The following is a 16614-nucleotide window of genomic DNA, read 5'->3' on the forward strand; positions in this document are numbered from 1 at the left end:
CGTCGGGAATCCTCCGAGGCCTTGCCCTATGCATCTCTTCATTTTTATCCTTTTTTGCTATAATAAAGCTGTAATCATAAGTATAGTGCTTTCCATGAGTTCTGTGAGTCATTCCAACAAATTATCAAACCCAAGGGAGTAGCAGGGCCAGCAGGTCAGAAGTGAGAGGGGCTGGGAATCCCAAGTTTATGGCTGGTATCCTGAGGGTGTAGAAGGAACCACTGGGACAGCCCAACAGGAATTTGGTATTTCTGTCACAGCAGCACTAAGAAACGAAGACAAACACCCGAGCTGCCTCCCCTCTTCCTCCTCCTCCTACTAGAGTCCTTAAGCTTCAGGAACAAACCGCAGCTTACTCTGGGGTCTGATGTTCTGACCAGACAGGCAGAAGGGCTGGAGAGAGAAAAACTCAATACAGGACCAGGAAACTCTGGCTGGAACCTATCAAGGGCTATGAACCTCCCGGGGTGGCTACGGTGGAGGGTCTGCAGCTGTGCTTAACTCAAATGAGTCAAGTGACCCCCTGGAATATAAAGCTGGGTGAGTTATGAGACTTTGGAATCCTTCTCCTACAGTGGAAAGTTGGGTATGCATTGTCTCCATCCCTTCTGGACACCCTTCAACACCTGGGGGAACTGGCTCACTATGGAACTGTTTCTGTTGTTTGCTGTCTACTTTCTCTGGGTAATAAAACGGCTTTCTCTGTGCCAACAGTGTGTAACTGTCCCGTGTGTGCAACTGGATCAGACAAGAGGTTGATGCTACTGGTTGGGGTCCTCATCCTATTGTCTTGTGGGTGTTTCGGATCTTAGGACTGCCTGAGACAAGCTGCATGTGCAAAGCAGTAGCCAGCAGGTCAGAAGTGTGGGATTCCAGGGGGGAGTCCTGAGCTTGAGGCTGGAATCCTGAAGGGGTAGTGGGAAACCTCAAATCTGCAGCTAGCAGGTCAGAAGTCAGGGTGCCCTGTGGACTACAAAGCCTGCAGCTGATATTTGAAGTCTTGGGCCTATATGGCAGTCTGAAGGATGATGTACTTTTAACTTGTGAGATCTGACCTAGTTCTGGGTGGTTGGGGTCAGAGGAAGCAGTGCTGCACGGGCAGCTGGTGTCAGAAATGTACAGAGAAGTGGGAAGTTGGGATCTGATATTTGATTACTGAACCACACAGGCTATAGAAAGTTAACTGTAGACACTAGACAAATTAATGCAGACATGCCTAATCTGCCCATGTAACTTATTCTGGAGGACCCTTGATCAAACACCCCTTAAGGGTCGCCTAATAATCACCATGTTAATGATGATTTTAGCCCCTTTCTCCAGAAAAAAAATCAATGGGATTAATCTGTGACAACTGGCTACAATCTTTACTTAGGTCACACTGAGATCCGCTGGTTCTTCCAAAAGATAAATCAAATGCAAGAACAAGGAAGACAGCATCATGTTTGTGAAATTCTTGCAAAAACTCTCCTACATTTAGCAATCTTCAGTGTTGATAAGAGAATAACAAGGCATATGCCCTCTGAACCTGCCACTAAAGAGGTAGCAGATTTAAGATCGGATGTCAATCAGGGTCCATTTTTTCTGCCCCAAGAAAAAGGGCTGTTTTTTTGTTTTGTTTTTCCGGGGAACAGGTAGGAAGCAGGTAGGACACCTCTCCCATTATTAGTAGATTACCTATGATGCAGAACCTGGCTATGCTTTCCCCTCTGTGTTATTCCCTAAGTCCAAATGAACCACATGGTTTAAGAAGTCCTAGCCTGTGCAGAAGTTCACAATTAATGCCCCTCTGGGCAGACAGCCACAGAGCAGTGAGCAGGTTAGCATGGTGCTCTCCACTGCCTTGAGTGGAAAATAAAAGGGTGGCCGATTCTGCCATTGTAACCAACAGGGAGGGAAGTGAGACCCCATGTCCCTGATATTCTGCCAGTACAGTCTTCCCAGATTGTGCCAGCAAAGAAGAAACCAACCAGCTATGACCCAGAATCTTTCCCATGGGTCTTTAAACCAGGAGAGGGATCAGATAGCCAGTTCCTGGGTGGTACAGTTAACTCACTTGCCTCCTAACTAAAAGCTTGGCAGTCTGAGACCATCCAGAGGCCCCCACGTATTACCCTGTTTCTACAGGGTAACAGGATTCTAATTCTAAGCAATATGGATTGGAATGTGTCCTCCAAAAACGTGTGCTGGAATCCTAACCCCTATACTTGTGGAGAGAAGCCCTGGTGGCACAATGGTTAAAGGGCTCAGCTGCTAACAGAAAGGTCAGTGGGTTCGAACCAACTAGCCGCTCTATGGGAGAATGATGTAGCAGTAGGTTTTCATAAAGATTACAGCATTAGAAACCATATGGGGCAGTTCTACTCTTTCTTCTAGGGTCACTAGGAGTCAGAATCCATGACACGGCAACAGGTTTGGATTTTGGTTATACCTACAAATATAATCCCATTTGGGAATAGGATTTTCTTTGTTATGTTAATGAGGCAACATAAGTGGCTTGGTTAACCAATTTTGAGATATAAAAATAGCATATTAGATACAGTGATGCAAGCACAAATGCGGGAAATATAGACACCACAAGAAAATTGCCAGGAAATTGAGGAAAAGAAGCTGACACAATGATTTTCCCCGAGTGGGTAGAGAGAGAGCCTTGCCCTAGAACCACTGCCCTGAATTCAGATTTCTAGCCTCCTATGATAAAAAAAAAAAAAAAAAAAAAAAATTTTTTTTTTTTTTATGATAGGAAACCCTGGTGGCATAGTGGTTAAGACCTAAAACTGCAAGCCAAAAAGGTCCAGGCGCTCCTTGGAAACTCTATGGGGCAGCTCTACTCTGTCCTATACGGTCGCTATGAGTCGGAATCAACTTGATGGCAATGGGTTTTTTTTTTAACTATGTTTGTTAAAGCACCCACCAGTGGCATTTCTGTTACAGCAGCACTAAGAAACCAAGACAGAGACCCAAGCTGAAAATAAACTTGTATGCCAACAGTAACATTCTCAGTGACTCTGTCATAAATACCAATATTTTACAAGTCATCCAGTTTCAAAACTTCAGTCATTCCTATCCCATCTATCTAGTTCCTCTTTCTTGTACTCTATCGTCCTATTAGTCACTGAGTCCTGTTGACTTTTTAAAAGAACATTTACACATCCCTCAGCCAGGGCCCTAAACCCAAGAGCTCATTACTTCGCACCTAGCCAACGACAACAGGCTCTGAATTGGTCTATCCGCCTTTTGTCTCTCCTGCAGACCATCATGGAAACCCTGGCGGCATAGTGGTTGAGTCTACAGCTGCTAACCAAAAGGTCGGCCGTTCAAATCCACCAGGCGCTCCCTGGAAGCTCTATGAGGCAGTTCTCCTCTGTCCTACAGAGTCGCTATGAGTCAGAATCGACTCGACAGCAATGGTTTTTTTTTTTTTAATGGACCATCACGTCAGTAGCCCATCATGTCAGTAGCCCATCATGTCACTACCACCTGAGTGGTGCAAACGGTTAATGCCTTCAGCTGCTAACCAAAAGGCTGAGGTTCAAGTTCACCCTGAGGTACCTTAGAAAAAAGTCCTGGCAATCTACTTTAAAAAAAATCAGCTACTGAATACTGTACGTAGCACAGTTCTACTCTGACACACGTGGGGCTGCCACGAGTTGGAGGTGACTTGAGATGGTAAGCAGGTTTGGGAGGCAGGGATGGTTCTGTGGCAGAATTCTCGCCTCCCATGCAGGAGACCTGGGTTTGATTCCAGCCAACGCACCTCACGCACAGCCACCACTTGTCTGACGGTGAAAGCCTGCGTGTTCTATGATGCTGAACAGATTTCAGGGCAGCCTCCAGACTAAGATGGACTAGGAAGAAAAGTGTATGGACCTGTATTCTGAAGACTCTCAGGAGTCTCCCCTCAGTTCTAAAGCACCTGCGCTACTTGGGTTTCAAATAAGATTTCATTTGAAAAGTTAGATTTGTTACTAAGAAATTAAAGACTAATGTCTAAAAGCAAATGCTTATCTTGGGATCGAGACAATTAAGTTAGATGAAAAGCAGCAAGCTAGAAGACAACCCTTATGACTCTAAACTTCTTGGTACAATTCTCTGAACTGTAATATTTTCATTATCATTACTGTTCTATTTAAACTATTCTTTGTTACAATTTTTCATTACTGAATTATTTATAAAGACAGGTTCTACAGAGTAAATAATTGTGTTTTGTATGTGAAATCACTTACGATGGATTCAACAGGGAGATCCCATGACACACTAATTTTGGCTGAAAATGTATTATAAATTACCCATAAGGTTTTGTTTGTTAAAAAAATTTCAACTCTTTCAAAATCAAAATATGAGATGAATCATTTGATTCCTAATGGGCCACTGTATTACAAGAGTGCCTTCAAACAGCAATATCAATGCTTTGCACTGAAGCAACACTGCTACGTTAGTCACTTACAAACTTTTAGAGCGTGAAAGTGTCTTCAAACTGCAATACCTGCAACACCTACGATACCTGCAAAAGCTGCTTAAAACTGCTACACCAATACTGTATACTGAAGCAACATTGCCACATGAGTTATTTACAAACTTTGAAAGCAGGGCGTGAAAGCATTTTAAAAGTCACCAAAATCAACCTCTCCTTGATTCCTCACCTGTTCGCTTATGGTAATAAAAAAAAATGGTAATGTCATGGAATAAAGCTGGTTAAGCTGCAGATTCTTTTCCTCTTATTTTTCATGGCATCTGATGAGGACCACCTTTTCTGGGGTAAAGGAAATTATCATTTATTCTTGATGCTAATGCCTAAGACCTACTAAGGATGTTATAGATACACGCAGCTTCGCATGTTAAACCATCTAATGAGAGACTCTCAGCATTACGTCTGTGGCAAAATTAAGTGTAACGTTAGGGGAGCCAGATAATGACAGACTGATTCTAAAGATAAAGCACCTTGGCTTTTATACACAATGTAGGAAATGTCAAACCATACCTTACTGGTACAACTCTTGCACCTGCAGACTCCAGATATTTTACGTAGGATGCAGCAATATAGTATTTTCCAAGATTTTTCATCTTATTATGGCACCTTTGCATTAATATTCCTAAACAGCAAAACAAAAACAAATTTAGTTTCAAGAAATTATCTTTTTGGCTGCTCAGAAACTGAAACTCATCACAGTAAAATACCCTCTTCCAATTCACAGAACTAAACATGAAGTTTCTCCCGCAAAAGCAGCGGTGGATTTGGGGAACTTGAGGAGGACGATCTGAGTTTTAAGTAGCCTCCCCTCTCTTGCCACATCCAAACCAAAACATATTGCTGTTGAGTCACTTCCAACTCATAGTGACCGTGTAGGACACAGGAGAACCGCCCACAGGGTTTCCAAGGAGTGGCTGGTGGATTCAAACTGCCCATCTTTTGGTTAACAGCCAAGCTCTCAGCCGATATGCTACCAGGGTTCCCACATCAGGGATGCCAAGCAAGTCCCAAAAGCAAGTTTACAAGATCACCAGCACCCTTCCTGTAACCAAAAATGGATCTCACAGTAAACCAAAGCATACCCTGTCGCCATCAATCAATTCTGACTCATGGAGACCCTACAGGAGAGTATAGAACTGCCCCACAGGGTTTCCAAGGCTTTATGGAAGGACACTGCCACATCTCTCTCCTGTGGAGCAGCCCGTGGGTTCAAACTACCAACCTTTTGGTTAGCAGCCTAGCACTTAACCACTGCACCACCAGGGCTCCTGATCTCGAGTAGAGACTCTTAAATCTAGGCAGAGACTGCTCCTTCATACATTCACCCAAAGACACATTTCCTTGACAACAAAAGAGTAGAAATATCTTCTACCCACATCTTCCCAGCATCACCAACACCACCTAATCCAAGCACCTAACATCTTGCCTCCCAAACTATTATAATAGCTTTTCTAAAAGTTTCTCTATATCCTTTCTTAACCTCTCCCCCAACTCCAACCATTTCTCCACATGGAAGCAAACTGGACCACATCCCCATTCTTTCATTCATCCAATACATATTAACAAACAATATTATGTGCCAGGCACTATACTAGGTGATGGGCATGTGAATGAACAAAATAGACAAAAAACCCTGCCCTGTAGGTTTTATTTCCAGCTGGGGTGTGCAGAGGAAGAACAAACGATAAACAAGACAAAAATGTAAACTGTAAATATGATGGCTGATGGGAAATCCTAGGGAGAAAAAGTAGAGGAAGGAGGTGGGGAAATAGGGGTCTCTTAAACAGTATGGCCTGGAAGTCCTCTTTGAGAAGGCAGAAATAACTTTAGAGGGGTAAGACTGAGCAAGCTGTAGCAGGTATCTGGAGAAAGAGTGGTCCAGTGCAAGAAACAGCACGTGCAAAGTCCCTGAGTCAGGTGCCCGTCATACAACAAGGAGTTCACCTGTCAGAGCCTGGTGAGCCAGGGGAGAAAGCAACAGAAAATACAATCAGGATGATAAAAGGTCAGTGGGGTCACAGGTCAATCGGTCTTCAAACTTCATAAACTCTACAAGACCTGAATTGCTCTGCCCCACCCACCTCTCTGGCCTCCTACCCACTCTCTGGCCTCCTCTCCCTCCTAGTTCTTCATGTGTGCTCAGCCATCCTGGCACTTGCTCTCTCCTCCACCCAGAATACCCTTGGCCCCGTTCCAAAGATCTAGTTACCTCTACTCATCCTTCATCCCAGCACAATCACCTTTTCATGAAAACCTTCCCTAAGCAAGCATGGTTGTTATTATACCTCTCAGAGCACCACATACCTCTTCTTCATAACATTTCATTGGGTAATAATTTTACCTTATGGATTTGATTATTTGATTAATATCTTTCTACCGTCTCAGACAGTGAACTCAGTGAATCTGGTTTTGCTCACCACTGAAACCCCAGCCCCAGTACAGGCCTGAAAACTAGTACACCATCAAAACATGCCTGTCCAGTGTGTGAACCTGCGCCATCATCCAGTACTTCACCACCTGGAATGCTCATCACACTTGAAATGGCTCTGTCAGCCTCCTGACAGGAAGGGCTGTCACCTGTGTTATTCACTTCTATACTCGCAGCTTCTTACACCATCTAGCATTTATTTAGCACTTTCAGTTAACATCTGTAGAATGTCAAAATATATAATGACTAAGAAATTTACTTGAATTTATAAGCATTCTTTAATAAAATACAAGTATCTCAGGAAGGATAACATCCATATATCATTATGATCTTGTTCAAAAGGACTATTTTTCTCCTCACTGGTTAAGATCATCTTCACTGAGGAAAACAAAGTTTAGCTGAGGAAATAATAAATAAGGAGGGCCACAGGAAATGTTGTATCAAAGGGCAGGAAGGGGTGAGGTGATACACACACACAGACAAAATACCTTGGAGCATGTCTTAGGCTGGGTTCTCTACAGAAGCAAAACTAGTGAAGTGTATACACATATATCTATGTGGGTGGGGGAGAGATTTATCTCAAGAAAGTGGCTCATGAGGTTGTAGAAGCTGGCAAGTCCCAAGTCCATGTGTCAAGGCGTCTGGTTAGAGGTTTCTCCTGGCTCACAACAGAGGCTGTAGCCAAGTCAACCTTGATGAACTGAAGTTCATGTTGCTGAGCCCACGCATAACCTCCAACCTGCCACCATGGCCACTTTGTTCATGAGCCTACTGGGCAATGACTGGAGTGGCTGAGGAAAGAGGATGACTGGTTTCCACAGAACATGTTATCCTATCCACTTGACTGTTCAAATCCTACTCTGCCGAGGTCACCCTTTGGTGAGCATTCACATGGGACACAAATATCTTCACTTCTTTGGCCCATTCAGAGCAGTCTATCCACATACCTCTTCCCCATAAATCCTTGTCTCCAGTTTTCCAATCACGTTCCTTCCAAGTCCCTCATCATCCAGCCAAATCATTGGCCACAGCCCATGAATCGGTATGCAATCACACAGCTGGGCATTTCTCCTACCAAGCAAGTGACCAACCAGGTGCATTCCTAGAAGTTCTGCTCATTGGGAGAATTTCCCTTCATCACCCTCCTTCAGGGAGGTCCCAGAAAGGGGCTGCAGTGCTTCCACTGTCCATTTTTGAGTGGTGCCTACATATCGTGCAGAACTATCTATAAACCAGGCATGAGTTTTCTCTTCACATGGGAGTGAGAGGGCTGGTTCTGTGGGCAGGAGTGATTCAATGGAATTCAGGGGCTCAGTGTCCCCAGTTTCCTGATTATCTGCCCATATGTCCCCATCCCAAGTTTCAGGATCCCATTTCTTCCCAATCAATGCCCTCACTTTAACTTCAGACACCATCTAAGGTTGAGAATTCATTTGGCATTGTAATTCAATTACTCTTACAATAAGGCTCTGAGTTTGGTTTTTGGCAAGATCAGCTCTTATTACTACAAAAAATAAGCCTTTCTGTCAAGGCACAAGTGGAAACTTTGAAATCATTTATGTGGAGCTTGAGCTTTGACTCTGAAGCCCTTAGCTCATCTTTTTCTTTCACCACTTTGTCTAGTGAAAGTAGTACCAACCAATCAGCTTCCTTATACTTCCCATTCTGACAAAATTGTAGAAAAGTATCAGACAGGCAATCATCCAGAACCTTGCCTCTCACCAATACTTGAGCTATTGGTGGTGATACTTTGCATATTTCTACTGCTACTTCATGCCATGGATTAGCAATACCCTCTTTACTAATGGAAGCAGAGTCATCAACATCTTTAACACAAACCAGACTTAGAGAATCAATTTAAAAAACTCATCCTTACAATACTGTTTCTCTTAAAACAATATTGGTGCCAAATGACATAGGCTGGGTACTCTAGAGAAGTAAAACCACTGAAGCATATACAGAGAGGGACAGAAAGAAACAGAGACTGATCTCAAAGAAGTGGCTCACACAGTTTTAGAGGCTGGCAAGTCCCAAGTCCGTGGATCAGGCATCAGGCTGGAGCTTCTCCTGACTCACATAGCTGTGAGAGCTAACAAACTCAAGATCAGCAGGTCAGAGGGCAGGCTGCCTGCTCACAGGCTGTGAAGACTTTGAATCCAGGATTGGTAGGTAAGATGGCAGGCTGCTGGTTCACAGGCTGCAGAGGCCAACGAATCCTAAGGTCAAAAGGGAATACAGCAGGCTGCTGGTTCAAGTCTCAAGAATGGAGATCGGATGATGATGAGCCAGATGTAGGATCCAGACGAGCAAAAGCCAGCGAGTTTTGTCAGATCGTCCATACACTGGATAAACATCCATATATTATATGCAGGCCACAGCCCTGAGAAAACTCCCCTTACAAGTGACTGGCTAATCACACTGTGGAACTGATTACATTATATCACAAAATGAAGGATAACTACATCATTAACTGCCACATTACATCATTACATAACTACAACATTACCTCATTACATAACTACCACATTACCTCATTACATAACTGCCAAACCCACTGAGAATCATGGCCCAGATGGCCATGGCCAAGTTGACATACAACCTTAACCATCACAGGGCACCATGGAAACACACACAAAAAACCAAACCGAGGAGGTGGGGCCAAGATGGTGGAGTAGTCAGACACTTCCTGAGGTCTCTCTTACAAAAAAGACCCAAAAAAACAAGTGAATCAATTATATATGACAATCTAGCAGCTCTGAACATCAAAGCCAAAGTTGAGGAGTCAGACTGAGTGGCAGGGGGAGGGAGACACAGTTCAGAACAAGAGAGGATTTGTCTGGCCTGACCTGGCCAGCACCCTGCAGGCTACATTAGCTGGCGCATAGGGGCTGAGGCAAGCAGTAGCACTTGGGACCCATTTCCCACATCAGGAGAAACCAGGTGGCGAAGAGTCAGCGGAAGCCTCCAGAACCAGGGAGAAGCGGTACTGAATCGGTGCAAGTTAAGTACAAGTGTCTAACCTACCGCACGGGATCTAAAAAACCCTTCCCCCCTCTGGGAAGTACCTCTCTTCCATTTAACTGCTCCCTCCCTGCTGGTCCTGGTCTGGCTTAAGCAATCGCTGCACCCTCTGAGCAGGAAGTAGGATACCTCATGCGCCCCAAGCCATTCTCCCGGCTTTGGTGAGGGAACGAATTAACAAACAGTAAAAAATAATCTGCCAACTACCCTAAGCCAGGACCTCACGGCAGGCACAGCCCCTCTGCATGCCTTTCACCCCTGCCTAGACCTGTGGGGCCCCATTTCAACAGCACAGGCCCCTATTAGCACAGTACATCAGGGTATATTCCTCAAGCCTATTTTCAACGGCAGCAGCTGAGGGGGAGTGGCAGACTCACAACATCTGACAACGCCCTGCCCATTAAGCAGGGTCCTTACCTACCAACATCAGGGGCCCGAGGACTGGTGGCTCCACCCACTCCACCTACCCACCGGCGACAGGGGTCTGAGAAATAAGTAGTGCCTCCCAGTCCTTAAAGCCAACAGCACTGGGTGCCCAAAGTCCAGCTGCAAAACCCACACCACCTACACTTTCTAGGCAACAGGGACATGCCTTCCACCCAGGCACTCAGGGGCAGCAGTCAGCACCCTGCCTTGCTCAGCACTTAACCCCCTACCGCAGCCAGATACCTGTGCCTGCTCCAATCACCCCTGCCCATCTAGGACTGTAGGGGAGAGCCTGTACCACATACTCGGGGACTGACAACATGGACACCTGAGCTGAATTCACACAAGAAAAGTAAACAGACTCTTGGGCTCACATACCTCGTAACAGTTCTAACCACTTGGTGATAGGACACTAAAGCTTCAAAGACACCAATAATCAAAGTAGGTCACATGAGCAGTATATTTGGGCACATCCAAAATAAAATAAAAAAAGAAGCTAGGACACAGTAAGCAAACATAAAATAAACAAATATAATAACTTATTGATGGCTCAGAAACAATGGTCAATATCAAGTCACATAAAGAAGCAGACCATGATGGCTTCAGCAAGTGATGAAAACAAACAACTAAGAAACCTACTGGAGGAAGACAAGGTCTTGGAATTACTGGAGGTAGAATTCAGAAGATTAACACACAGAGTTCTTCAAAAGATCAGGAAGGAGATCAGGCAAAACACAGACCAAGCCTAGGAACACACAGACAAAGCAACAGAGGAACTTAAGAAGGTTATACAAGGACAAAATGACAAATTTAACAGGCTGTAAAAATCCACAGTGAGACAGCAAACAGAAATCCAGATTAACAATAAAATTTCAGAATTAGACAACTCAAGGAAGCCATAGGAACAGAACAGAAGCAACAGAAGTCAGAATTAGTGAGATTGAAGATAAAGCACTTGACACCAATTTATTTGAGGAAAAATCAGATTAAAGAATTTTTAAAAATTATCTACAAGTGACTGGAGTACCAGAAAGGGCAGGATAATAGAAAATATAGAGAGAACTGTTGAAAATTTCTTGGCAGAAAAATTCCCTGATAGATCATGAGAGACAAGAAGATATCTATCCAAAAAGCTCATCGAACCCCACACAGGGTAGATCCCAAAAGAAAGACATATTATAATCAAACTTTCCAAAACCAAAGATAAACAGAGAATTTTAAGAGCGGCTAGGGATAAACAAAAAGTCATCTAAAAAGGACAGTCAATAAGAATAAAGCTCTGACTACTTGGCAGAAGCTATGCAGGCAAGAAGGCAATGGGATGACATATAAAGCCTTGAGGGAAAAAACTCACAGCTAAGAATTATATATCCAAAAAAAAACTGTTTTTCAAATATGATGGCAAAATTAGGGCATTTCCAGATTAACAGAAATTAACGGAATCTGTAAAAACTAAACCAAAATTACAAGGAATACTAAAGGGAGTCCTCTGGTTAGAAAATCAATAACATCAGATTATCCAAGACCAGAACACGTGCCAGATCAACCAGATATCAACCCAGATAAGGAAGTCACAACAATGAATTAAATACTGAAAACAGGCAAACAGAGATGCCAATATGTAAAAGATGACAACATTAAAACAAAAAAGAGGGACTAAATAATGTAGTCATAGAACTTTCATATGGAGAGGAAATGAAGGCGATATCAGGAAATAAAAGACTGGCTTAAACTTAGAAAAATAAAGGTAAACATTAAGGTAACCACAAAGGAAACCAACAATCCTACACATCAAAATAAAAAGAAAAACATAACCACTCAGCAAATACAAAATCAACAATGAAAAAGATAAAAGAAGATACATAAAGAAAAATGACTCAGCACAAACAATTAAGTGGAACAATAAAACTGTGAATGTCAAAAAGACATCAAAATGACAGCGCTAAACTCATACCGATCAATAATTACACTGAATATAAATAGACTATATGTGCCAACAGAGAGACAGGGAGTGACAGAATGGATTAAAAAACACAATCCATCTATATGCTGCCTACAAGAGACACACCTGAGACTCAAAGACACAAACAAATTAAAACTCAAAGGATGGAAAAAAATATATCAAGCAAACAACAATCAAAAAAATGCAGGGGCGGCAATATTAATCTCTGGCAAATTAGACTTTAAACCCAAATCCACCACAAAGAATAAAGAAGGACACTATATAATGACTAAAGAGCCAATACGCCAGAAGGACATAACCATAATAAATATTTACACACCCAACAACAGGGCTCCAAAATACATAAACGAACTCTAACAGCATTGAAAAGTGAGATAGACAGAGCTCAACGATAACAGTAGGAGACTTCAACAAACCACTTTTGGTGAATGACAGAACATCCAGAAAGAACCTCAGTAAAGACACAGAATATCTAAATGCAACAAACAACCAATTTGATCTCACAGACATAAACAGAACACTCCATCCAACAGCAGCCAAGTATACTTTCTTCTCCAATGCACATGGAACATTCTCCAGAACAGACCACATATTAGGCCACAAAGCAAGATTTAACAGAATCCAAAACACTGAAATATTACAAAGCATCTTTTCTGACCATAAAGCCATAATAGTAGAAATGGATAACAGAAAAAGCAGGGAAAAAAAATCAAACACTTGGAAACTGAATAACACCTTGCTCAAAAATGACTGAGTTAAAAAAGAAATTAAGGATGAATAAAGAAATTTCTAGAATACAATGAGAATGAAAACACTTCCTATCAGAACCTTTGGGACACAGCTAAAGCAGTGCTCAGAGGTCAATTTATATCAATAAATGCACACATACAAAAAGGAGAAAGGGCCAAAATCAAAACACTAACCCTACAACTCGAACAAATAGGAAGAGTGCAGCAAAAAAACCTCATGGGCACCAAAAGAAAGGAATTAATAAAAATCAAAGCAGAATTAAAGGAAATAGAGAAAAGAAAAACAATCGAAAGAGTTAACAAAACCAAAAGCTGGTTCTTTGAAAAGATTAACAAAAGTGAAAAACCACTGGCCAAACTGACAACTGAAAAACAGGAGAGGAAGCAAGTAAGTCAAATAAGAAAAGAAATGGGTGATATTGCAACAGACCAAACTGAAATTAAAAGAGTCATAACGGAATACTATGAAAAAACTGTACTCCAACAAATTTGAAAACTTAGAGAAATGGACAAACTTCTAGAAACACACTATCTACTAAACTAACATAAACAGAGGTAGAACAACTAAATAAACCTATAACAAAAGGAGAGATTGAAGAGGTAATAAACCTCCCCCCCCAAAAAGCCCTAGCCCTGACAGCTTCACAGGAGGATTCTATTAAACTTTCAAAGAAGAGTTAACACCACTACTACTGAAGGTACCTCAGAGCACAAAAAAGAATGGAAAACTCCCAAACTCACTCTATGAAGTCAGCATAATCCTGATACCAAAACCAAATAAAGACACCACAAAAAAAAGGAAATTACAGACCTATATCCCTCATGAACTTAGATGTAAAAATCCTCAACAAAATTCTAACCAATAGAATTCAACAACGTATCAAAAAAATAATTCACCATGACCAAGCAGGATTCATACCAGGTATGCAGCGATGGTTCAACATTAGAAAAACAATCAATGTAATCAATCATATAAATAAAACTAAAAACAAGAATCACATGATTTTACCAATTGATGCAGAAAAGGCATTTGACAAAGTCTAACACCCATTCATGATAAAAACTCTCAGCAAAATAGGAATAAAAGGAAAATTCCTTAATGTAATAAAGGGCATTTATACAAAGCCAACAACCAACATTATCCTAAATGGAGAGAGTCTGAAAGCATTCCCCTAGAGATCGGGGACCAAACAAGGATACCCTTTATCACCACTCTTTTTCAACACTGTGTTGGAGGTCCTAGCCAGAGCAATTAGGCTACGTAAGGAAATAAAGGGCATCCAGATTGGTAAAGAAGAAGTAAAAGTACCTCTATTTACAGATGACATGATCTTATACACAGAAAACCCTAAAGAATCCTCATCAAAAGTACTGAAACTAATAGAAGAGTTCAGCAGCAGATCAGGATACAAGATAAACATATAAAAATCAGTTGGATTCCTCTACACCAACAAAAAGAACATCAAAGAGGAAATCAGCAAATCAATACCATTTACAGTAGCCCCCAAGAAGATAAAATACTTAGGAATAAATCTTACCAGAGATGTAAAAGACCTATACAAAAAAAACTACAACACATTACTGTAAGAAACCAAAAGAGACCTACATAAGTGGAAAAACACCTTGCTCATGGATAGGAAGACTTAACATCATAAAAATGTCTATTTTACCAAAAGCCATCTATAGATACAATGCAATTCCGATCCAAATCCCAAGGACATTTTCTAATGAGATGGACAAAAAGATCACAAACTTCATATGGAAAGGGTGATTCTAGGAAAGAGAAAAGAATGCCCTCTTTCCTTTTCTCCTCCTTTATGGACCCACAATTCTCAACACACTACCTATAATTATATTTTGAGGTTTGTTTTGTTTTCTTAAAAACAAAACAAAAAAGCTCTCTGGCTTCCTTGGGGAATCCAATCATTTTACATAGCTATGAAACAAGACATTCCAAATTCCAAATGGTGACACTACTCATACATAGGAAAAATACTCATCTACTTTTTGTTTAGTTACATGGTACAGTGCTCATCTTTGTGGGAGAAAAATTAAATAGCATGAATGACATAAGCCTACAGCTAAAATAAAGTCAATTTTAACTGTCCAAATATATATAAGCATAAATTACTTTTTGGCAAATTTTAATCCCAGGCTAATTTCTCCCCGGTAGCTTTTCCCTGTCTGTGTGTCTAATGCAAACTGGTTTTATTCTTTTTAAAACATAAATTTGCTGGAAACGAAAAATTACATGCATCACGTTTACACCAAAAGATTTAGATTAGACTCATACATGCCACTGCTGCCCTCTACTGCTGAAGATGACAAAGTCCAAGGTAGACCTTAATTTCTTGATTATCTAGTCGATTCCATTTTTTTATGTATAGAGCCTTGTATCTTCAAATGTGCCCTCAGCCAGCGAAACTGTAATAAATACAATTTAAGTACAGAAATTGTATAATTTGTAGAGACTCCTAGCTATATATCCAAAGAAAAATCTAATTCCGCAGGATTCTTCAGGTGCCTCCTCCCTTCCAGTTTGGCAGAGAGCGGTATTAATCTAAGTGAAATCGACGATGCTACATTTCAATATGATTAGTATGATCCAAATGGTGTCCGATTTCTACCTGTACTATAAATGAAGACACAATAAAAACCCTATACTTGGGGACGTTGTCAACGGGGGGCGTACGGAGTTCGAGCCCAGCAGCTGGAAGGGCCAAGGGACGGCACACGTTCCCCGAAACCCCGCACACCCTTCTTACCAATGATGGGCTTCTCGGTGGTGCCTCTGGAGGGTGCGGACAGCACGAGGCTCACCATTCCGCAGAGAAGCAGGCTCAGCACGCACAGCAGCCGCCCCGCGCTCGCCATCGCGCTCACAGCCTACCTCGCCGCCTTTCGAAGGCACCGCCGACCTGCCCGGACTGCGGTGCGAGCCGGAGCCGGAGCCTGAGCCGGAGCCGGAGCCGGCGCGGAGCGGGGCGGGCGCGGCCGGCGTGGGCGGGGCTCCGCGCTGCCAGCCTATAGGAAATGCAGGCCTGGCGCGCGTGCGCGGCGGTCGCGGGACGAGGTCAGGCGGCCATGGAGGGGTGGTGGTCGTGCCCGGCCCATCGCTCCTCCGGTGCCCAGCAGCGCCCCGCCCCACTAAGCCGGCGCCGGCCTGAGGCCTCTGCGGAGACCGGAAGACGCCTGGGGCGGGCCCAGGGAAGGCCCTGCGCTCAACGTGGCCGCACGGGACCCTGCGACGATTCTGGAAGTCGTCCCAGAAGTTTGCGCCAGCTGTCGCTTCTGCGGAAAAGGCCAGGGCCTTCTCTTTAGGAATGCTGACAGCGAGCTTGACACTCCGGCGTTCCATTTAAGAACAGACTGGCTGCGGAGGTGATTTCCGCCTCCTGCCATTTTTTTCGGAGTCGAGGCTTCAGTGGAAGCCAAGCGCCAAGTAAGGGAAGAAGAGAGGAGGACGAGCATCGCTTCACCTCAGAACCGGTTCAAGGGCCGGCCTCTGGGAGGGGGCAAGTCCAGGCGAAGCGGGCCGACGATGCCTGCCCCTGACCAA

General features: G+C 43.0%; 1 protein-coding gene across 1 annotated transcript in view; it reads right to left on the minus strand.

Annotated features, from left to right (window-relative positions):
* GGH (gamma-glutamyl hydrolase) overlaps nt 1–15997 on the minus strand; it is a 39000-nt gene extending 23003 nt beyond the window's left edge. Inside the window, exons 1-2 of the mRNA XM_003408326.4 lie at nt 15821–15997; nt 4979–5090 (exon numbers count right to left, since the gene is read on the minus strand). Coding sequence (XP_003408374.1) covers nt 4979–5090; nt 15821–15929 — 221 coding nt within the window. The 5' untranslated portion in view covers nt 15930–15997. The remainder of the gene's footprint in view (nt 1–4978; nt 5091–15820) is intronic.
* Nucleotides 15998–16614: the final 617 nt, after the last annotated feature.

Source organism: Loxodonta africana, chromosome 14, assembly GCF_030014295.1.
Source record: "Loxodonta africana isolate mLoxAfr1 chromosome 14, mLoxAfr1.hap2, whole genome shotgun sequence".
Taxonomy (NCBI): Eukaryota; Metazoa; Chordata; class Mammalia; order Proboscidea; family Elephantidae; genus Loxodonta; species Loxodonta africana.